General features: G+C 43.9%; 1 protein-coding gene across 1 annotated transcript; it reads left to right on the plus strand.

Annotated features, from left to right (window-relative positions):
• The first annotated feature begins 20,700 nt into the window (after positions 1–20,700).
• Positions 20,701–23,402, plus strand: LOC123429818 (probable leucine-rich repeat receptor-like protein kinase At1g68400). The gene is made up of 2 exons (XM_045113803.1): positions 20,701–22,615; positions 22,712–23,402. Exons 1-2 carry the CDS (start codon positions 21,169–21,171, stop codon positions 23,239–23,241), a joined length of 1,977 nt encoding a protein of 658 aa, XP_044969738.1. The 5' UTR covers positions 20,701–21,168; the 3' UTR covers positions 23,242–23,402.
• Positions 23,403–23,783: the final 381 nt, after the last annotated feature.

Genomic DNA, 23,783 nt, shown 5'->3' on the forward strand with positions numbered 1-23,783 from the left:
CCCGTTTCTTGTGGGTCCAGTGTACTACCTCTGCAGAGTGTAAACTATTCGAATAGCCGTGTCCACGGTCCAGGAGAGTTGGGTAATCCTGCTTAAACTACGTCCTGATATTTCCGCATAAACCAAGTGTGAGTGAGTGTTTGTGTGTGTGGTGTTAAAAAGGTGTTTTTACAATAATAATAATATGACCAAGTTCGGTGACTTGGCATATAGGGTAAACCCGGATGGTTTAGCCCTCGGTTGATACATTGGGGTTATGACAAGTCCGATGACTTGGCATATAGGGTGAACCCGGATAGTTCAACCCTTAGCAGATATGTTGATATGTGTAACCTGTTCTTCAAAAGTAATTCCTTAGCTTGATGCATATACATGATCATTCCACCCAGATGAGTTATACCACAAATGCATGATATTGTTATCCATCATTTTTATTGTTCATATGATGGGCTATTTGCGCTTCAAAAGTACTCATTGGCTTGCCACTGGTTATATTATTGACCAGACAAGGAAGGACCGGAGTTTTGTGACGAGTACGTCTTCGGAGATGGACGTGTGATCTAGGACGCTTCCAAGTCAGAATGCCTATCGGTGTAGGCTTGATGGCATGGGCACCCGCTTAGCCCTTATGAGTTTCCGCTACCCGTTGTACCCGCTTTATTTGGCCTTAGGCTGTGTTTGTGAACCTGACCCTTCGGTCTTGTGATGTAATATTCGGTATTTGGATGTAAGACTCTATTATTCAGTATCTGTGTTCAGTGAGCATTGATCCTTGGGATCACTGGGCACGGCGATCTCGAGTCACCAGTCGGGGTCCCCACAACTGGTGGGCCATCAACAACATTCTTCCAGTTTCATTGCCGGGGAGTGCTATCAGCATTCTTTTGATGCCGTTGCAGGAGAAGGTTAGTTGTTATAAGCATTCGTCTAGCTAACACTAGAGATTGCAGGATCAGCACTTTTCTGGAGCCATTGCCAGAGAAGCACACCTGACGTCAGTATCCTCCTCTTGTTAGTCACAATATCTTTCATGTACTTAGCATACTAAGACATCTTGAGCATATCTATCAAACGCATTTGCAGAAAGACAGGTCTGATCATCTCAATGAATCGCTCAAAATCCTCATCATCCTTTTTCTTGGATGGTTTGGGAGGAAAGGGCATAGGTTTCTGAACCCATGGTTCCCTTTCTTTACCATGCTTCCTAGCAGCAAAGTCATTCTTATCGTATCTTCTATACTTAGGTTGTGGGTTATCAAGATCAACAGGTTCAATCTCCACATCCTTTTCATTGCTAGGTTGTGCATCTTCATGAACATCACTATTGATATTATCATTAGGCTCATGTTCATCACCATATTGTGTTTCAGCATCAGAGACAGAGGCATCGTTTGGACTCTCAGGTGTAGCAGGGTTGCTAGCGTGTAGGTTCCTATCATCTTTCTTCTTCTTTCTAGGATGACTAGGTGCATCAGTGCTAACTCCTTGAGAATCTTGTTCAACTCTCCTCGGATGATCCTCAGGATACAAAGGTTCCTGGGTCATTCTACCGCCTCTAGTGATGACTCTGGCAGAATTGTCATTCAACTCATTGAGCAAGTTATTTTGAGCTTTAAGTACTTGTTCTACCTGAGTAGTAACCATAGAGGCATGTTTACTCACAAGCTTAAGATCATTGACATTCCTGTCCACACAAGCACTTAAATGACTAAGCATACGAGCATTCTGTTCCAATTGTCTGCTAACATAATCATTGAAACTTTGTTGTTTGGCAACAAAGTTATCAAATTCATCCAGGCATAAGCTAGCAGGTTTAGCAAAAGGAATATCACTCTCATCAAACCTACGCAGAGAATTTACTTCTACTACCTGTATCGGGTTATCAAGACCATGGATGTCTTCGATAGGTGGTAGATTTTTGACATCTTCAGATTTAATGCCTTTCTCTCGCATAGATTTCCTGGCTTCTTGCATATCTTCAGGACTGGGGAATAGAATGCCTCTTTTCTTCAGAGTTGGCTTAGGAGTTGATTCGGGAATAGTCCAAGCATTCTCATTGCACAAGATGTTATTCAATAGAATCTCAGCTTGTTCTATGGTTCGTTCCCTAAAAACACAACCAACACAACTATCTAGGTGGTCTTTAGAAGCATCGGTAAGTCCATTATAGAAGATATCAAGTATTTCATTCTTCTCAAGAGGGTGATCAGGCAAAGCATTCAGTAGCTGGATGAGCCTCCCCCAAGCTTGTGGGAGATTCTCTTCTTGAGCTTGAGCAAAGTTGTATATTTCCTGCAAGGCAGCTTGCTTCTTATGGGCAGGGAAATATTTTTCAGAGAAGTAGTAGACCATATCCTGGGGGCTACGCACACAACCAGGAGCAAGAGAAGTGAACCAGGTCTTAGCATCATCCTTTAGCGAGAAAGGAAGCAGCTTGAGGATATAGTAGTGGCGGCTCTTTTCCTCACTAGTGGATAGGGTGGCTATATCGTGCAGTTTGGTAAGATGGGCTACAACCATTTTAGACTCATAACCGTGAAAAGGATCATATTCGACCAGAGTGATTAACTCAGGGTCGACAGAGAATTCATAATCCTTATCGGTCACAAAGATAGGCGAAGTGGCAAACTTCGGGTCGTATATCATCCTAGCGTTCAGAGATTTTTCTTTCCACTAGCACAGTAAATTCTCAACATCATAGCTATCCTTACACGCAAGAAAATCCTCGGCTATCTCTCCTTCCATAACATAACCCGTATCATGCATAACACGCAATTCAGGCATAGGAGAGCTAGTTCTAGTAGGCAAAATAGGAGGCTCTACTTCAATAGTATCAGCAGTTTCAGAAGTATCATCACATCTAGCAGCAATTCTAGCAATATGTGCATCAAGGAATGCTCCAAGTGGCAAAGCAGTATCAATCATAGTATCATCAGGCATAGTATCAAGCATAGCATCATCATAAGCATCATGGGCAGCAGAAGTAGCATCATCAAGCACAGGCGACATATCAAGATTTCTAGCAGGAGGTGATGTCACAAACTTAGTCATAACTGAAGGTGAATCAAGTGCAGAGAAAGATGGCAGGTCCTTACCTGTCCTCGTAGTGGAAGGCAAGATTTCAGTTCTTGGATCTTTTGGATTCTTCATAGTGACCAGCAGACGTAAATCCCAAGTGACTCACAGAATATAATTGTGCCTCCCCGGCAATGGCGCCAGAAAATAGTTTTGATAACCCACAAGTGTAGGAGATCGCAACAGTTTTCGAGGGTAGAGTATTCAACCCAAATTTATAGATTCGACACAAGGGGAAGTCTTGCTACTGCAACAACAGACCTTCCCTAGTACGGCGCCAGGAATCCTGCTGCTGCGGCTACGCCTTTAGGGACTTCCTAGGAAAATATGCAAAGGATTCCCCCGTGGCCTTGGAGCCTTGCGTTGGTGTTCCCTTGAAGCGGAAAGGGTGATGTAGCACAGCGGCGGTAAGTATTTCCCTCAGTTTTGAGAAGCAAGGTATCGATCCAGTGAAGGAGTATCACAAGTGCCTGCACAAACACAAAGAGCTTGCTCCCAACGCTATGAAGGGGTTGTCAATACCTTATAGATTGTTTGCCAAGTGAGAACTGAAAGCAACAAAGTAACAAAGCAAAGTAAAAGCGAAAGTGGAAACGATAGGTGTGAATAGACCTGGGGGCCGTAGTGTTTACTAGTGGCTTCTCTCATGAAAGCAAGTAGACGGTTGGTATACGAATTACTGTCGAGCAATTGATAGAACCGCGCAAAGTCGTGACGATATATATGGCAATGATTATATCTATAGGAATCACGTCCAAAACAAGTAGACCGATACTTTCTGCATCTACTACTAATACTCCACACGTCGACCGCTATCCAGCATGCATCTAGTGTATTAAGTCCAAAAGAACAGAGTAACGCCTTAAGCAAGATGACATGATGTAGATGGACAATCTCATATCTACGACAAAGCCCACCTTGTTACCCTTGATGGCAACTACACGATGTGTGCCTTGCTGCCCCTATTGTCACTGGGAAAGGTCACCACACGGTAAGAACCCAAAACCAAGCACTTCTCCCATTGCAAGAATCATAGATCTAGTTGGCCAAACAAAACCCAAGACTCGGATAGACTTACAAGGATATCAAATCATGCATATAAGAAATCAGCAAAGACTCAAATATATATCATAGATAATCTAATCACAAATCCACAATTCATCGTATCTCGACAAACACACCGCCAAAGAAGATTACATCGGATAGATCTCCATGAAGATCATGGAGAACTTTGTATTGAAGATCCAAGAGAGAGAGAAGAAGTCATCTAGCTACTAACTACGGACCCGTAGGTCTGAAGTGAACTACTCACGAGTCATTGGGGGGGCGATGATGATGATGAAGAAGCCCTCCAACTCCAAAGTCCCCTCCGGCAGGGCACCGGGAAGGGTCTCCAGATGAGATCTCGCGGAAACGGAAGCTTGCGGCGGCGGAAAAGTGTTTTCGTGGACGCCCTGATTTTTTCTGGATTTTTAGGGAATATATAGGCCAAAGACCTAGGGCAGGGGGGCGCTAGGGAGGCCACAAGCTTGGTTGCCGCGGCCTCCCCCCTGGCCGCGGCAACAGGCCTTGTGGGCTCCCTGTGGGCCCACTTGCTTGCCCTCAAGCCTCCTGATCTTCTTCCATTCTGGAAAAAATCATTTTGGGGATTTTATTCCGTTTGGACTCCGTTCCAAAATCAGATCTGAAAAGAGTCAAAAACACAGAAAAAAACAGGAACTGGCGCTTGGCACTGAGTTAATAAGTTAGTCCCAAAAAAATATAAAAGGTAAACAAAACATCCAAAGTTGACAAGATAACAGCGTGAAACCAACAAAAATTATAGATACGTTTGAGTCCTATCAAGCATCCCCAAGATTAACTCCTGCTCGTCCTCGAGTAGGGAAGTGATAAAGAATGAATTTTTGATGCTTTCATGCTACCTAGCATAGATGTCCTTTGTAATTCCTCTTATGTGACGTGAATGTTCAGATCCATTAGATTCAAAACAATAGTTTGCTATTGACGTGGAAACAATAATACTTCAAGCAAACTAGCAAAGTAATCATGAACTTTCAAAATAACAAGGCCAAAAGAAATTTATCCCTACAAAATCATATAGTCTGGCTATGCTCTATCATCATTGCACAACGAATTTAAATCATGCACAATCCCGGTATTGGCCAAGTAATTGTTTTCACACCTTTACTTTCTCAAACTTTTTTGAACTCTCGCGCAATACATGAGCGTGAGCCATGGTTTTAGCACTATAAGTGGCGTGGAGTGTGGTGGAGGTTGCAAGACAAACAAGGAGAGGATGATCACATTAACTAGGCATATCAATGAGCTATGGAGATGCTCATCAATAGATATCAATGTGAATGGGTAGGGATTGCCATACAAATGATGCACTAGAGCTAAGAGTATGTGAAAGCTCTTACAGAAAACTAGTGGGTGTGCATCCAACTTGCTTGCTCATGAAGACCTAAGGCAATTTTGAGGAAGCCTATCATTGGAATATACAAGCCAAGTTATATAATGAAAATTTCCCACTAGCTATATGGTGGTGACAAAACGAGAGACTCTCAATCATGAAGATCATGGTGCTTAATATGCACAAGTGTGGAAAGGTGGTAGGATTGTCCCTTCTCTCTTTTTCTCTCATTTTTTTGGGGGCTCTTTGGCCTCTTTTTTTTAAATTTTGGTGGGCATCTTTGGCCTATTTTATTTCCTCACATGGGACAATGCTCCATCAATGATGATCATCACACTTACAACTCAAAACTTAGAGCAACGATGACTCTATATGGAATGCCTTCGGTAGTGTACCGTGACAATGATCTAGCATGGCATAGACATAAATGGAAACATCATGCTAGCTATCTTACGATCATGCAATGGAAATGTAGACGTGGTGGCACATGTCATGGTGGTAGTTGTATGGCAATATATCTCGGAATGACTTTGAAAAACTCATAGTAGGTAGGTATGGTGGCTGTTTTGAGGGAGGCTAATGGTGGGTTTTGTGCACCGACGAAAGTTGCACGGCACTAAAGAAGATAGTGATGGTGGAAGGTGAAAGTGCATCTAAACCATGGACTCAACATTAGTCATGAAGAACTCATATACTTGTTGCAAAAAATTTATTAGTAATCGAAACAAAGCATTTAACGCATACTCCTAGGGGAAGGGTTGGTAGGTATAAACCATCGCGCGATCCCGACCGCCACACAAAGGATGACAATCAATAGACTAATCATGCTCAGACTTCATCACATATCGGTTCACCATATGTGCATCCTACGGGAATCACTAACTTCAACACAAGTATTTCTAGATCCACAACACCTTACTAGCATAACTTCAATATTACCATAACCACAACTCAAAACTAGTTGAGATGAATCAAACTTCTCTAACTATTCAATGCACATGAAGGTGGAAGTTTTCGTATCCCTTTGGATAACTACCCCTTTGAGACTACTTCCATAGCATATATCAACTACCAAACCACGCACCGCTGTGCTCTAAAAGATATAAGTGAAGCATAAAGAGCAAAATCAACTAGCTCAAAAGATATAAGTGAAGCACATGTGAGCTGAATTGTCTACCAAAGGATATAAGTGAAGCTCGACAAAATCACGGTGAGTGCATGTCTCTCTCTCTAGGTGTGCAGCACGGATGATTGTGACACAACAAAAATAAAAGACTCCTATGATACAAGACGCTCCAAGCAAAACACATAACATTAGGTGAATAAAAATATAGCCCCAAGTAACGTTACCGATGGATTGAAGACGAAAGAGGGGTTGCCTTCCCGGGGCATCCCCAAGCTTATGATTTTACGACATCCTTGAATCTATTGGGGTGCCTTGGGCATCCCCAAGCTTCATCTCTTGCCACTCTTTATCTTTTTGTCCATAAGAACTTCACCCAAAACTTGAAACCTTCACAACACGAAACTTAAACAGAAACTCGTGATAACATTAGTATAAGAAAGCAAACCACCACTTCCTTAGGTACTGTAGCAAACTTGAATTTTAGTTATGTTGATGTTGGGTTACTGTATTTTCAATCTTCCATGGCTAATACCCCCGATACTATCCATAATTTCATCAAAATAAGAAACCAACACAACAAAAACAGAATCTGTTAACAGCAGACCAGTCTGTAGAAATCTGTATACTTCGTATACTTATGGTACTTCAAAAATTCTGAAAAATTACAACAGTCTGAACAATTTGCGTAGCAATCAGAATAAAAAAGAATCAACTCAAAATCTCTTACAGAAAAAACATGAAAATTCTTTTCGTTAGCAGAAAGTTTCTGTCTTTTCGAGCATGACCAAACGATCATCCCCAAGACTAAACATAACGGTTTTGCTTGGAACAAACGCAAAAATAAACACAAAAAACACAATCATAACAGAATTATGAAAGTGTGAAAAACACAAAACAGAAAGAAAAAGGATAGATTCGTTGGGTTGCCTCCCAACAAGCGCTATTGTTTAACGCCCTTAGCTAGGCAAAAGGTGATGGAATCACGTATAGTCATCTTTGGTGCTCAAACCATAAGTAGCCCTCATCATAGATTCATAAGGCAATCTTATTTTCTTTCTTGGAAAGTGATCCATGCCCTTTTTTAAGGGAAATTGAAATCTAATATTCCCTTCCTTCATATCGATGATAACACCAATAGTCCTTAGGAAAGGTCTACCAAGAATAATGGGACATGAAGGATTGCAATCTATGTCAAGTACAATGAAATCCACGGGTACATAGTTCTTATTTGCAACAATAAGAACATCATCGACCCTTCCCATGGGTTTCTTGACAGTAGAATCCGCAAGATGCAAATTAAGAGAACACTCTTCAATCTCATGAAAACCAAGAATATCACATAAAGATTTTGGAATCGTGGAAACACTAGCACCCAAATCACACAAAGCATTGCACTCATAGTTTTTGATCTTGATTTTGATAGTAGGTTCCCACTCATCATGAAGTTTTCTAGGTATAGAGACTTCTAGTTCGAGCTTCTCTTGAAGAGATTTCATCATAGCATCTACGATATGCGTGGTAAAGGCTTTGCTTTGGCTATAAGCATGTGAAGAGTTTGCAATGGATTGCATCAAAGAGATGCATTCAAACAAGGAGCAATTGTCATAATTGAATTCCTTGAAATCAAAAGTGGGAGTTTCATTACTACCCAAAATTTTGATTTCTTCTACTCCACTCTCCACACCTTTACCATCAAGATAGGTGGACTCCGAATCATTGGGGCGTTTTTCAACCAAAGTGGATTCATATCCAGCCCCTTCATCAATAGGTTTGACACGCGAAAACAAAGATTCAAGAGGAGACACACCAAGAACTTTAAGATCTTCGTGATTTGCATCACCAGAACGCGCCCTTTTAAACCATTCATGCCTAGCGCGAATTTGGGCGGTTCTTTCTTTGCTCTCATTCATGGAGACACGCATAGCTTTCAAAGTTTCATCCAAGTTGACCTTGGGAGGAGCATATATAACTTTCAAAGCATCAATATCACAAGACATCCTATCAACGCTCTTGGCCAAATCGTCAATTTTGAGTAGTTTTTCCTCTATGGACGCATTGAAAATCTTTTGAGAGTTGATGAACTCTTTGATATTACTCTCTAAATCAGAGGGTAATCTGTTGTGATTTCCATAAGTGTTGTTGTAGGAATTTCCATAATTGTTAGAGGAGTTACTAGGAAAAGGCCTAGGAACATAGTTTCCTCTAAAAGCATTGATGTTGCCAAAATTGTTCCTACCAACAAAATTAACGTCCAAACTAGCGTTGCTACTCTCAATCAAGGAAGATAGTGGCATGTCATTAGGATCTAAAGGAGTGTTTCTACTAGCAACCAAATTCATCAACTCGTCCATCTTAGCACTAAGCGAGTTAATTTCTTCTATAGCGTGTACCTTTTTGCTAGCAGGTGACCTTTCAGTATGCCACTGAGAGTAGTTGGTCATGATATTGTCTAGGAGTTTTGTAGCGTCTCCTAACGTGATTTCCATGAACGTTCCACCTGAGGCGGAGTCCAAGATATTGTGAGAAGCGAAATTCAAACCAGCGTAAAAGATTTGTATAATCATCCACAAACTCAAGCCATTAGCGGGGCAATTTCTAATCATAAGCTTCATCCTCTCCCAAGATTGTGCAACGTGTTCATGATCAAGTTGCTTGAAATTCATGATATCGTTACGTAAGGAGATGATCTTAGCCGGCGGAAAATACTTGGATATGTAAGCATCTTTGCACTTATCCCAAGAATCGATACTATTTTTGGGCAAAGAAGAAAACCAAGTTTTTGTGCGATCTCGCAACGAGAAAGGAAAAAGCTTCAACTTAATCACGTCATTATCCACACATCTTTTCTTTTGCATATCGCAAAGCTCAATGAAGGTATTGAGATGGGATGCGGCATCTTCACTAGAAAGGCCAGAGAATTGCTCTTTCATAACAAGATTCAGCAAAGCTGCGTTGATTTCATACGATTCCGCACTAGTGGCGGGAGCAATCGGAGTACTAATAAAATCATTATTATTAGTGCTCAAGAAGTAGCAAAGTTTGGTGTTTTCAGCCATGATGACTTCAACAAGCAAACAAGCACACAAGCAAGCAAGAAAACCGGCAAAGGAAAACGGCAAAGGCTAAAGAAAACGGCAAAGGAGAAAGGCAAATGAAAACGGCAAATGTGAAGTGGGGGAGAGGAAAATGAGAGGCAACTGGCAAAAAAGTAAATGCAAGAGATGAGTTTGTGAGACCTACTTGGATAGATCTATCCTTCCCCGGCAACGGCGCCAGAAATTCTTCTTGCTACTGCGACAACAGACCTTCCCTAGTACGGCGCCAGGAATCCTGCTGCTGCGGCTACGCCTTTAGGGACTTCCTAGGAAAATATGCAAAGGATTCCCCCGTGGCCTTGGAGCCTTGCGTTGGTGTTCCCTTGAAGCGGAAAGGGTGATCTAGCAGAGCGGCGGTAAGTATTTCCCTCAGTTTTGAGAAGCAAGGTATCGATCCAGTGAAGGAGTATCACAAGTGCCTGCACAAACACAAAGAGCTTGCTCCCAACACTATGAAGGGGTTGTCAATCCCTTATAGATTGTTTGCCAAGTGAGAACTGAAAGTAACAAAGTAACAAAGCAAAGTAAAAGAGAAAGTGGAAACGATAGGTGTGAATAGACCCGGGGGCCGTAGTGTTTACTAGTGGCTTCTCTCATGAAAGCAAGTAGACGGTTGGTATACGAATTACTGTCGAGCAATTGATAGAACCGTGCAAAGTCGTGATGATATCTATGGCAATGATTATATCTATAGGCATCACGTCCAAAACAAGTAGACGGATACTTTCTGCATCTACTACTATTACTCCACACGTCGGCCGCTATCCAGCATGCATCTAGTGTATTAAGTCCAAAAGAACAGAGTAACGCCTTAAGCAAGATGACATGATGTAGATGGACAATCTCATATCTACGACAAAGCCCACCTTGTTACCCTTGATGGCAACTACACGATGTGTGCCTTGCTGCCCCTACTGTCACTAGGAAAGGTCACCACATGGTAAGAACCCAAAACCAAGCACTTCTCCCATTGCAAGAATCATAGATCTAGTTGGCCAAACAAAACCCAAGACTCGGAGAGACTTACAAGGATATCAAATCATGCATATAAGAAATCAGCAAAGACTCAAATATATATCATAGATAATCTGATCACAAATCCAAAATTCATCGGATCTCGACAAACACACCGCCAAAGAAGATTACATCGGATAGATCTCCATGAAGATCATGGAGAACTTTGTATTGAGGATCCAAGAGAGATAAGAAACCATCTAGCTACTAACTACGGACCCGTAGGTCTGAAGTGAACTACCCATGAGTCATTGGAGGGACGATGATGATGATGAAGAAGCCCTCCAACTCCAAAGTCCCCTCCGGCAGGGCATCGGGAAGGGTCTCCAGATGAGATCTCGCGGAAACGGAAGCTTGTGGTGGCGGAAAAGTGTTTTCGTGGATGCCTTGATTTTTTCTGGATTTTTAGGGAATATATAGGCCAAAGACCTAGGGCAGGGGAGTGCCAGGGAGGCTACACGCTTGGTTGCCGCAGCCTCCCCCCTGGCCGCGGCAACAGGGCTTGTGGGCTCACTGTGGGCCCACTTGCTTGGCCCTCAAGCCTCCTGATCTTCTTCCGTTCTGGAAAAAATCATTTTGGGGATTTTATTCCGTTTGGACTCCGTTCCAAAATCAGATCTGAAAAGAGTCAAAAACACAAAAAAACAGGAATTGGCGCTTGGCACTGAGTTAATAAGTTAGTCCCAAAAAAGATATAAAAGGTAAACAAAACATCCAAAGTTGACAAGATAACTGCGTGAAACCATCAAAAATTATAGATACGTTTGAGCTGTATCAGGAAGCAAAAGAATATTCTCAAGTATTAGCAGCTGAGTCTGTCAGATTCAACCACACGTGAAAGATTAGTGTCCGCAAGCAAAGTATGAGTAGCAAAGTGGTATGATAACAATGGTGTCAGAAAACGGCAGACTATTCCTAATTGTTGTATCAATGGCGCTAGTAAATAGCACGTGGACGGGGAACTATTCTTCCCTCGCAACGGCTCCAGAAAAGTCTTGCAACAAGTAACAGCAAAGTAGCAAGTAACACAAGTAGTGAGAGCAGCAGCAAGTAACAGCAGTAGTGACAGTAGTAGCAAGGAACAGCAGAAGTGACAGCAGCAGCAGAGTAACAGGAGTAGCAATAGTAGTAGCAGTAAAGTAACATAGCAAGGACCAGTAGTAAAAGACTCGTAGGCAGTGGATCGGTGATGGATGAGTATGACGGATGTGATTCATCATGTAACAGCTATAACACGGAGAGATATGTAACTAGCTCCCGTCCGTCAATCTAATGTAGGCATGTATTCCGTATGTAGTCATACGTGCTTAGGGAAAAGAACTTGCATGACATCTATTGTCCATCCCTCCTGTGGCAGCGGGGTCCTAATGGAAACTACGGGATATTAAGGTTCTCCTTTTAAAAAAGAACCGGACCAACGCATTAACACTTGGTGAATACATGAACTCCTCATACCATGGTCATCTCCAGGAGTGGTTCCGGCTATTGTCACTCCGGGGTTGCCGGGTCATAACACATAGTAGGTGACTACAACTTGCAAGATAGGATCTAAAATACACATATATTGGCGACAACATAATAGGTTCAGATCTGAAATCATGGCACTCGGGCCCTAGTGACAAGCATTAAGTATGGCAAAGTAGTAGCAACATCAATCTCAGAACATAGTGGATACTAGGGATCAATCCCCGTCAAAACTAACTCGATTACATGATAGATCTCATCCAACTCATCACCGTCCAGCAAGCCTACGATGAGATTACTCACGAGCGATGAGGAGCATCATGGGATTGGCGATGGAGGAAGGTTGATGATGACGATGGCGACGATTTCCCCTCTCCGGAGCCCAGAACGGACTCCAGATCTGCCCTCCAGATGAAGAACACGGGGTGGCGGCGCCTCTGTATCGTAAAACGCGATGAATCCTGCTCTCTGATTTTTTTTTTCGGGTGAGATGGAAGATATAGAGCTGAGATTGGAGGCGGTGGTGCCACGTGGGCCCCACAAGCCCTCACGGCGCGGCCATGGGGGTGGCTGCGGCCCAGGGGCTTGTGGCCCACTGGCACACCTCCTCCGGTGGATCTTTGCGCAGGTATTTTTCATTAATTCCAGAAAAAATCTCCGTAAATTTTCAGGACATTCCGAGAACTTTTATTTCTGCACAAAAACAACACCATGGCAATTCTGCTGAAAACAACGTTAGTCCGGGTTAGTTCCATTCAAATCATGCAAATTAGAGTCCAAAACAAGGACAAAAGAGTTCGTAAAAGTAGATACGATGGAGACGTATCACACGCTATCTTTTACCTTTGCTTTTTAGTCTTGTTAGTTTGCTTTCTAGTTTTTGCTTTAGAGTCTTCTACCAAAAACCACAAAAAATTAGTTGATTTGTTCTTGCTTGTTGTTGTTGCTATGGGTTCCACTGAAAATACCAAGTTGTGTGACTTCACTAGTCACAACAACAATGACTTTATCTGCACTCCTATTGCTGCTCTCGCCACTGGAGCCACGTCCTATGAGATTAAACCTGCTTTGCTGAACCTAGTTATGAAAGATCAATTCTCCGGTGCTGGAGATGATGTTGCCTTGCACTTGAACAATTTTGTTGAGCTCTGTGATATGCAAAAATATAAAGAAGTAGATGGTGATATTGTTAAACTTAAGCTTTTTCCTTTCTCCTTGAGAGGAGGAGCTAAAGTGTGGCTTCAATCTTTGCCTAGGAATAGCATAGATTCTTGGGATAAGTGCAAAGATGCTTTTATTGGAAAGTATTACCCGCGTGTTCAGATTATCCAGTTGAGGAGTAACATTATGAATTTTAGGAAATTGGATAATGAACATGTTGCTCAAGCTTGGGAACGTATGAAATCTTTTGTTAAGAATTACCCTACACATGGTTTGACTACTTGGATGGTTATCCAAACTTTCTATGCAGGATTGAACTTTACCTCGCGGAATCTGTTAGACTCGGCCGCAGGAGGAACCTTTATGTCAACTACACTTGGTGCTGCCACAAAGCTATTGGATGAGATGATGACAAATTATTCTCAATGGCACACCGAGAGAGCTCCAACAGGTAGGAAGGTAAACTTTGTTGAGGAGATCTCCTCCATTAATGATAAGGTTGACATGATCATGACTCTACTTACTAAGCAAGCTCCTATTGATCCTCATGATGTTCCTTTAAATTCTTTGGTTGCTCAAGAAAGTGAGCAAGTGGATGTTAATTTTATTTCTAGGAACAACTTCAATAACAATGCTTATAGGAGTAATTATGGTAGAAATCCTAGACCGTTCCCATCCAACAACTATGGGAACAACAACAATTATCCTAGCACCAAAAAGACCACTTCTTAATTAGAGAGCATTCTTAAAGATTTTATCACTTCTCAAAAAGCCTTCAACAAGAGTGTAGAAGAGAAACTAGAAAAATTTGATAGTCTCTCTTTGAAGGTGGACAACATATCTCATGATGTAGAGATGCTTAAAATTAGAACTTCCCCACTTGAGGAAAGGAACACCACACCCATGAATGCTATCCAAGTCCAAATTAATGAGAACATAAGGATGCTAGCCAAACTTAAAGAGAGATGGGCTAGAGAAAAGGAAGAGGAAGAGAGAATTAAGAGCCTTCCTACACACACTACCATTTCTACTATAGAAGTTGTTGAGGATCACAAAACTTTTAGCACCCATCGCACTCCTAGTCCCAATGGACCTATTAATGATGATGCTAATACCTCAACTATAGGACAAGAAGGTCCCATGAATTTAGAGACTACCAAAAGAATGATATTAGATGATATTACTACCACTTTAATTAATGGTAGTAATCTTGATTTTGACAATTGTAGTCTCTCCGAAGTTATCACCCTTTTGCAAAGAATGGATAAAGACCCCCACACTAGTACACTCAATATTGCCTTCACCGAGCATATTACCAATGCTCTTATCAAAGCTAGTGAGGAGAAGCTCAAGCTAGAGACTTTTATTCCTAGGAAACTAGAAGATGGTTGGGATCCTATGGTCAACATTAAATTGAATAATATCTCTTGCTTTGCATTGTGTGGTGTTGGAGCTAGTGCCTCCGTTATGCCCAAAAGAATGTATGATATGCTTGATTGGAAACCTTATGATCCATGTTCTTTTAGTGTTCGTATTGTTGATTCTTCCATAAAGAAACCTTTAGGGATAATTTATGATGTTCTTATTATTGTCAATGATAATTATGTGCCCGTTGATTTTCTTATTATGGACATGTGATCCTTCATGTCCAATTATTTTGTGACGTCCTTTTCTCCGCACCGTTGGTGGTATCATTGAAATGAAATAGGGAATTATTAAATTCCAATTTCCTCTTAAAAACGTAATGGAACACTTCCCTAGGAAGAATATTAAGTTAACTTATGAGTCTGTTACTCGGGCAAGTTATTCTTTTGGAGTTGATAACACTTGATCTTCTTGCATTATGCCTAGCTCAAAGGCATAAAAGAAAGCGATTGTTGGGAGGCAACCCAATTTTTTTTTACTTTCTGTTTTAGTGGTCTTGATGCTTGTTACTACTGTAGAAACATCATTGTATCTTTATTTTTAAGCTTTGTGCCAAGCTATAGCCTCCGATTGCAAGAAAGTTCAAAAATTGTGACATGTTGTCCAGAAACAGATTCTGTCTACTTGACTGAAAACTTCGCCAAAAATCACGAGCTCATCTTTTTTATCTGAATTGTTTTTACAGCATGCTATACATAATTTCCTTAATGTCATCTGTTCTGAGTTTTTTGATATGAGTTGCAGAAGTGCCCCGAATGAATTATTTACTACGTGTTGTTCTGTTTTTCACAGATTCTGCCATGTTTTGTTTTTCCATTGTTTTGTGAATCCTAAGCTTGCTTTTTATTTGCAAAAATCTTTTAGAAATCATGAGAAGCAGTAGCTTTTCATGAAAATCTTTATTTCCAGAAGGTAATGAATTATTTTATTAAGGGAACTAACCACTCTAATGAGCTTATGATGAGTTTCGTATGAAGGGAGTTTTCAAGTATGCGATGTGAGAGATGATGAAAGAAGATACATGAGTGTCAAGCGCTCAAGATTGGGGATGCCCGCATGCACCCCAAGAAATATTCAAGGAGACTCAAGCGTCTAAGCTTGGGGATGCCCCCGTGCATCCCCTTCTCTATCAACAATCATCAGTTTGTCCATCTCCATGCTATATTTTTATCACTTCATATGATATGTGTTATGCTTGGAGCGTGCCGATATTTACTTTTTAGTTTGTTTTAGTTTTTCTTGCTGTTCATAGCAAGTCGGAACCTAGCCTACCTTGTTTGGGAGAGAGACACACCACATTCCACTCTAGAACACAACATAGGTTTTCATGCTTATCTTTTTGTGTGTTCTTTATCTTTTCATAGATGTTGTCATGCTTAGCTCTTAGTTTTCATGCTTATCTTTTTAAGAGGTTATTTAGGTTGCTTCTGGAACTTGACACGTCTCCAACGTATCTATAATTTTTTATGGTTCCATGATATTATCTTGCCAACTTTGGATGTTTTATATGCATGAATATGCTATTTTATATCTTTTTTGGTACTAACCTATTAACTCAGTGCCAAGTGCCAGTTTCTGTCTTTTCCGTGTTTTTGACCCTTTTTCAGACGGAGTCCAAATGGAATGAAACTCGATGATTTTTTTTGGACCAAAAGAGACCCCCGAAGCTTTGGAAGAAGGCCACAAGAGCCACGAGGGAGTCACAAGAACATGGGGCGCGGCCTACCCCCCTGGTCGCACCGTGCGGGCTTGTGACCTCCTCGTGGGCCCAACTCACGCAATTCCACCGCCATAAATTCCTATAAATTCAGAAACCCCCAGAAAGAAACCTAGATCGGGAGTTCCACCGCCGCAAGCCTCTGTGGACACCAAAAACCAATCTGGAGCCTGTTACGGCACCCTGCTGGAGGGGGAATCCATCTCCGATGGCCATCTTCATCATCCCGGTGATCTCCATGACGAGGAGGGAGTAAGTTCTCCCTCGGGGCTGAGGGTATGTACCAGTAGCTATGTGTTTGATCTCTCTCTCTCGTGTTGTTGATATGTCTTGATCTTGATGTACCGTGGGCTTTGCTACTATAGTTGAATCTTATGATGTTCTTCCCCCTCTCCCTTCTTGTAATGAATTGAGTTTCCACTTTGAAGTTATCTTATCGGATTGAGTCTTTGAGAACACTTGATGTATGTCTTGCACGTGTCTATCTGATGTGATCAACTTGCGGGTTTGTGACAATTGGGAACCTATGCATATGGGTTGGCACACGTGGATTCATGTGAGTACTCGATGTATGTTTTGGTGATCAACTTGTGGGTTCGTGACATTGGGAACCTATGCATAGGGGTTGGCACACGTTTTGACTCTCCGGTCGAAACTTTGGAGCACTCTTTGAAGTTCTATGTGTTGGTTGAATAGATGATTCTGAGAATGTGTGATGCATATCGTATAATCATGCCCACGGATACTTGAGGTGACAATGGAGTATCTAGGTGACATTAGGGTCTTGGTTGATATGTGTCTTAAGGTGTTATTCTAGTACGAACTCTTGAATAGATCGATTAGTTATTATTATAATTCCTGTATCAAGATAATCGTTTATTATCCATGCTATAATTGTATTGAATGAAGACTCATTTACATGTGTGGATACATAGACAAAGCACAGTCCATAGCAAGCCTCTAGTTGGCTAGCCAGTTGATCAAAGATAGTCAGTGTCTTCTGATTATGAACAAGGTGTTGTTGCTTGATAACTGGATCACGTCATTAGGAGAATCACGTGATGGACTAGACCCAAACTAATAGACGTAGCATGTTGATCGTGTCATTTTGCTGCTACTGTTTTCTGCGTGTCAAGTATTTGTTCCTATGACCATGAGAACATATAACTCACTAACACCGGAGGAATACTTTGTGTGTATCAAACGTCGCAACGTAACTGGGTGACTATAAAGATGCTCTACAGGTATCTCCGAAGGTGTTCGTTGAGTTAGTATGGATCAAGACTGGGATTTGTCACTCCGTGTGACGGAGAGGTATCTCGGGGCCCACTCGGTAATACAACATCACACACAAGCCTTGCAAGCAATGTGACTTAGTGTAAGTTGCGGGATCTTGTATTACGGAACAAGTAAAGAGACTTGCCGGTAAACGAGATTGAAATAGGTATGCGGATACTGACGATCGAATCTCGGGCAAGTAACATACCGAAGGACAAAGGGAATGACATACGGGATTATATGAATCCTTGGCACTGAGGTTCAAACGATAAGATCTTCGTAGAATATGTAGGATCCAATATGGGCATCCAGGTCCCGCTATTGGATATTGACCGAGGAGTCTCTCGGGTCATGTCTACATAGTTCTCGAACCCGCAGGGTCTGCACACTTAAGGTTCGACGTTGTTTTATGCGTATTTGAGTTATATGGTTGGTTACCGAATGTTGTTCGGAGTCCCGGATGAGATCACGGACGTCACGAGGGTTTCCGGAATGGTCCGGAAATGAAGATTGATATATAGGATGACCTCATTTGATTACCGTAAGGTTTTAGGAGTTACCGGGAATGTACGGGGAATGACGAATGGGTTCCGGGAGTTCACCGGGGGGGCAACCCACCCCGGGGAAGCCCATAGGCCTTGGGGTGGCACACCAGCCCTTAGTGGGCTGGTGGGACAGCCCAAAACAGCCATATGCGCCATAGGAAGAAAAATCAAAGAAAAAAGAAAAAAAAAGAGGAGGTGGGAAAAGGGAGAAGGACTCCACCTTCCAAACCAAGTTGGACTCGGTTTGGGGGGGAGACCTTCCCCCCTTGGCTCGGCCGAAACCCTTAGGGGTCCTTGCACCCCAAGGCAAGGCTCCCCCTCTTCCCCCTATATATACGGAGGTTTTAGGGCTGATTTGAGACGACTTTTCCACGGCAGCCCGACCACATACCTCCACGGTTTTTCCTCTAGATCGCGTTTCTGCGAAGCTCGGGCGGAGCTCTGCTGAGACAAGATCATCACCAACCTCCGGAGCACCGTCACGCTGCCGGAGAACTCTTCTACCTCTCCGTCTCTCTTGCTGGATCAAGAAGGCCGAGATCATCGTCGAGCTGTACGTGTGCTGAACGCGGAGGTGCCGTCCGTTCGGCACTAGATCATGCGACTGATCGCGGGACGGTTCGCGGGGCGGATCGAGGGACGTGAGGACGTTCCACTACATCAACCGCATTCACTAACGCTTCTGCTGTACGGTCTACAAGGGTATGTAGATCACACATCCCCTCTCGTAGATGGACATCACCATGATAGGTCTTCGTGCGCGTAGGAAAATTTTTGTTTCGCATGCGACGTTCCCCAACAGTTCGTTAGTGAACATCATGTGACTCTGGTCCATATTACCATCATTGTTTACACCTCCATCATTTACCGCTTTCATATACTTCTCCGCTGCAACCACTATTACTTTCCCGCTTGTGTTTTGATCCTTTGCAAACTACAAGGCCGGAGAGATTGACAACCTCTCTGTACTCGTTGGGAGCAAAGTTATTTGTTGTGTGTGCAGGTCCACGTCTTCTGGTAGCGCAAGGGTGGAAGACACCTACTTGTTGAGCCTAGGAGTCCTCCTGGTTCGATAAACCTTATAGTCTCCGTGTAAGGGAAATCTGCTGCTGACTAGATCTCCACCTTCCACTTGAGGTAACCAACGATGGGCGAGAAGTATATCCATCAACTCGTCATCAATAGTTCTCAAGCATCTCTCTCTCATATCCAATGATCATGTTATGGAGGATTATGCAATATGTCATGATTTTCCATAGAACCTTGGGGTTCCAATACTCAGCAACGCCACAAATGACCATTTAGAAGTCATTGTCATATTTATCCTCGGATAATAAAGAGTCCTCAGAGATCATATTTCTCACCCTCTTTATCTTCAATTTAAATGACTTGGTTCAATTCATTTAGCAAAAGAACAATTGACACAAAAAGCAAAAAAAAAAACTCACCTAGGCAAATTCTCATCGAACATTTGCAAGGTGGCGGAGGTGCCACGGTTGGCCAACGACATTGATCTGATACTAGAGGTTGGCGTGGCATGGAGATGGTTGGCAGAGCACTATGAGGTGCCACTATGTCTACGAGGAAGGAGATCCACACCGCTTTCCGACAACGGGATCGATGCAGCGGCATCGGTGTTTCACCTTTCATTTCGGTACTGCGATGGCTGATGGCGGGTTCGGACTAAGGGCGAAGGGAGGCAGGGGTGGAGGCGATGGGTAGTCGTAGGTAGCAGCGCTGACCAGGACGTAGTGCGGGGTGGAAACGATGCGGACTTGCATGAGAGAGCGCAATTTTTAATCACTACCTTGCAAATACATAGGAGTTCGCGGTGAAAGAAAATAATAAATGAAAACGAAGGTAGCCATAATTTTGATCATAAATTTAACTAACAAAAAACTGATGCACGTTATCTAAAATTATATCAACGGATTTTTATTTGAACATAGTTACCAATGACAATTACTTTTACGACATGCATTAACACTATGTTATTTAAATTTAAAGATCAAAATTTAACACAAAATACAAAGAGGACAGATACACCAAGACAAGAGGTAGTAATGGTTGTGCTAGGGGGAATACACGTTGGTTCCTGGTTGTATTTGCATTCTATATGGAGATTTTTTTTATAATTATATAAAAATTTAAAATAGTTCAATTTTTTTTTATTAAAGTTGACTTTGTTTTGCACTAGTATCAAAAATTCAAGGAAAAACAACAACATTGACTTCTGGAAAAAAATGATAAAATTTATTTGTTATTATAGGTCACTATTCACACTATTTTGGGTCGAAATTTGTCTTTTTCAAGAAAACGTGTAATTTTATTTTTATGGAATTTTTCTTACAAGTACAATAGAAGATCAAATTTATTTCAAAAATATTTTAAATTTTTTGAACTTTTTGTTGAATTGTTATATTTTTTTCACATGTAGGGTGTACACCCAGCACCAAACGTTCCCGTCCCTGCGCTAAGCGGGTATTTTGTGGGCCCTGCTCTCCCGACGGAAGCGGAAAAAGTCGAACAGATGGCACCAAGGAATCTTGACTATTGGCTACTGTGGCACCTGAAGCCACCAGCAAGATTCCCACGCACCACACTGCACCGCACCGTGGAACCAAGAGCCCCTCTCCCTCACTTTTCGATCATCTCAACAAAGCGGAGCATTGCACAGCAACCATGTCCATGGCGGTTCACGGGATACACCGAGCCACGCATCAGCCTCGCCGGAAACGTCCAAACTCCTTCTGCCCGAGGCCGAGGGAGGGGAAAAGGCGCCTTGTTTGCTTTCTCTTCGCCTCATCTGCCTGTTCCCGTCCCCCTGTCCTCCTCGAGGACCTCGGCGCACCGCCATGCTGCGCTACTCCCCAGCTTTCCTTTTTGGAGCTCTGCTTGTCGCCTCTACAGCTGAGATCTCTCCACATTTGAGACTTTTCAAAAATCTCTGCTCTCCCCGCGCAGCACGGCCTGCTATAAAACTCATCCAATCTTCATCAGTCGGGATGGCATCCAAAATGCCTCGTTTCCGCTACTGCTTCTCCATGTTCCGGTTCCCCCTTGTGATCCTCCTCTTCCATCTTTCAACATGGCTTGTGCACGGTGAGGTCGCCAATGGCGGCCACTGTGACCTCCCTTTCCTGCTCTCCTTCAAGGCCTACAACCCCAACAACGTCAGGGCCCTGGAGACCTGGGTCGGCACCGACCCATGCTCCGGCTCGTGGCTCGGGGTCCGGTGCTCCCGGGGGAGGGTGGCGGGCGTCTTCTTGGACGACGCCTCACTGGTCGGCAGCGTGGCTCCCCTCCTCGGGCTCACCCAGATCAGGGTGCTCGCCGTCAGGAGGAACTCCCTGTCCGGCCCTCTCTCTCCGTTGGACAACTCCACGAGCCCAAGGTTGCGGCACCTGCTCGTCTCCCACAACAACCTCAGCGGCGGCCTCAACCTTTCGCTGCCTTCCCTCCTCACTCTGCGAGCAGAGCGCAACGGATTCCATGGCGGCTTGCAAGCGCTGTGCCTGCCGATGCTCAGAAAGTTCAACGTGTCTAGTAACAAGCTCGTCGGAGAGATCCCCGCCTCTCTGTCCAGATTCCCGAGCTCTTCTTTCGGCAGCAATGTCGATCTCTGTAGCAAGCCTCTTCCAAGGTGTATTCATGCTTACAATGCAGTGGAAGATGGTACTACCTCGAATGGTACCACCAATGTCACTCAATCTCCTAGTGCAGCAACAAACACAACTAGTGGCAGTCCGAGCTCTTCCAGTAATGGAAGATTCGGTCAGCTTGGCATGACCGCACTCGTGGCCACTGGCATTGGCAACGCGGTGCTCATAGCGATCTCGCTGGCCATCTCTGTGGCCTTGTTCATCTACATGAGAAGGAAGCTGAGGCCCTCTAAGGACGATTCCAAATCCAGTGCGTCTCTTTGCTTCGAGGAGGAAGACAAGATGAGGAATGCTGAAGAGAAGTGTCAGAAGAGCGGCGCGCTCGTCTGCTTCGACGGCGGCGAGGAGCTGAGGCTGGAGAGCCTCCTCAAGGCCTCGGCGGAGGTGCTCGGCAAGGGCGTGTCCGGGAGCACGTACAAGGCGGTCCTCGAGGACGGCATCGTGGCGGCCGTGAAGCGGCTCAGCGCCCTGCAGTTCCCCGGCCGGAGCAAGGCCTTCGACCGCCACATGCGGCTCGTCGGCAGGCTCCGGCACCGGCACGTCGTCAGCCTCAGGGGGTACTGCAACTCCAACGGCGAGCGGCTGCTCGTCTACGACTACCTCCCCAACGGCAGCCTCCAGTCCCTTCTGCAGGGCAACGGTACGTGCGCACAAAAATGAGAAAACAATCATGAATTTCAATGGCGCTGCACATCCCCATTGATGCAAAGAAGTGGTCGTTGACGGGCTGTCACAGGTGGAGGCGGCAGAACGAGGAGCTTGGACTGGGCGACGAAGAAGAGCATCCTGTTCGGCGCGGCACAGGGCCTCAACTACATCCACACGTTCCCGGCGCGGCCGGCGCTGGTGCACGGGAACGTGAAGCCGTCCAACATCCTCCTCGACGAGCGCGGCGCCGCGTGCGTCTCCGAGTGGGGGCTCACGCGCTACGCGGCCAGCGTCCAGCACTCCGCCCCGCAGCCTCCTGAGCTGTTCCTGGACCGGGCGACGGCGGCGGTGTCGAGCCTCGGCGGATGGCGCGGGTACGCGGCGCCGGAGCTGACGGCGTCGGGCGCGAGGGCGACGCAGGAGTCGGACGTGTACAGCTTCGGGATGGTGCTCCTGGCGGTGGTGACCGCCAAGGGCGCCGCGGACGGCGGCGAGGACGAGGGCGAAGGGGAGGAGACGATGGGGATGGTGAAGATCGGCGTGCTGTGCACTGCCGAGGCGCCAGAGGAGAGGCCCAGGATGGCGCAGGTGCTCACCATGATGAGCGAGTTCATGTAGGATTTTGCGGGTGCGCGGTGTCACGGAACTTGTTCTTGCTTCGCAGCAGTAGACCGTACGTAGGGTATTGAATTGCTTTCAGGAACTGGATGTTACTGTAGTTGTAAACTTGTAATCCAAGTTGCTTAAATCAATGGGACTGCCTACAACTCGCACGACTATACTCTTTCAAACCAGAGCAGGAATAGAGCACAAGCATATTGGAAATCATATCAGATCAGCGGGACTGCCATCGAAATCCATTTTCTCATTGTGTTCTTAACGAGGAGGTCTTCAAAATCAGATTTCACATGGATATGTTCTCACACATATTTGTGGAAGCAACCTAGTGTTACGAAAAACGAGTTTATGAATAAAAGTGTTGTTCGAGCACGATAAGTTAAAGATCTCTTACAGACTGTTCGAAAAATATAATGTTTATAGTATATAAGTTGCTTCCATATCATTGGAATCACATTTTTCAACTGTAGGGGATCATGCACTAGTTTCATGAAAGCAACTTAGAAAATAAGAATATACTGTTTGCATTACGATTCGTCACA

Source organism: Hordeum vulgare, chromosome 2H (genome assembly GCF_904849725.1).
Source record: "Hordeum vulgare subsp. vulgare chromosome 2H, MorexV3_pseudomolecules_assembly, whole genome shotgun sequence".
Taxonomy (NCBI): domain Eukaryota; kingdom Viridiplantae; phylum Streptophyta; class Magnoliopsida; order Poales; family Poaceae; genus Hordeum; species Hordeum vulgare.

What these genes read in the sequence shown, in the direction of transcription:
- LOC123429818 (XM_045113803.1), top strand. Translation starts at nt 21,169, where the DNA reads ATGCTGCGCTACTCCCCAGCTTTCCTTTTTGGAGCTCTGCTTGTCGCC. An exon ending in GTCCCTTCTGCAGGGCAACG is followed by an intron (nt 22,616 to 22,711) that starts GTACGTGCGCAC and finishes GGGCTGTCACAG; the next exon opens with GTGGAGGCGGCAGAACGAGG.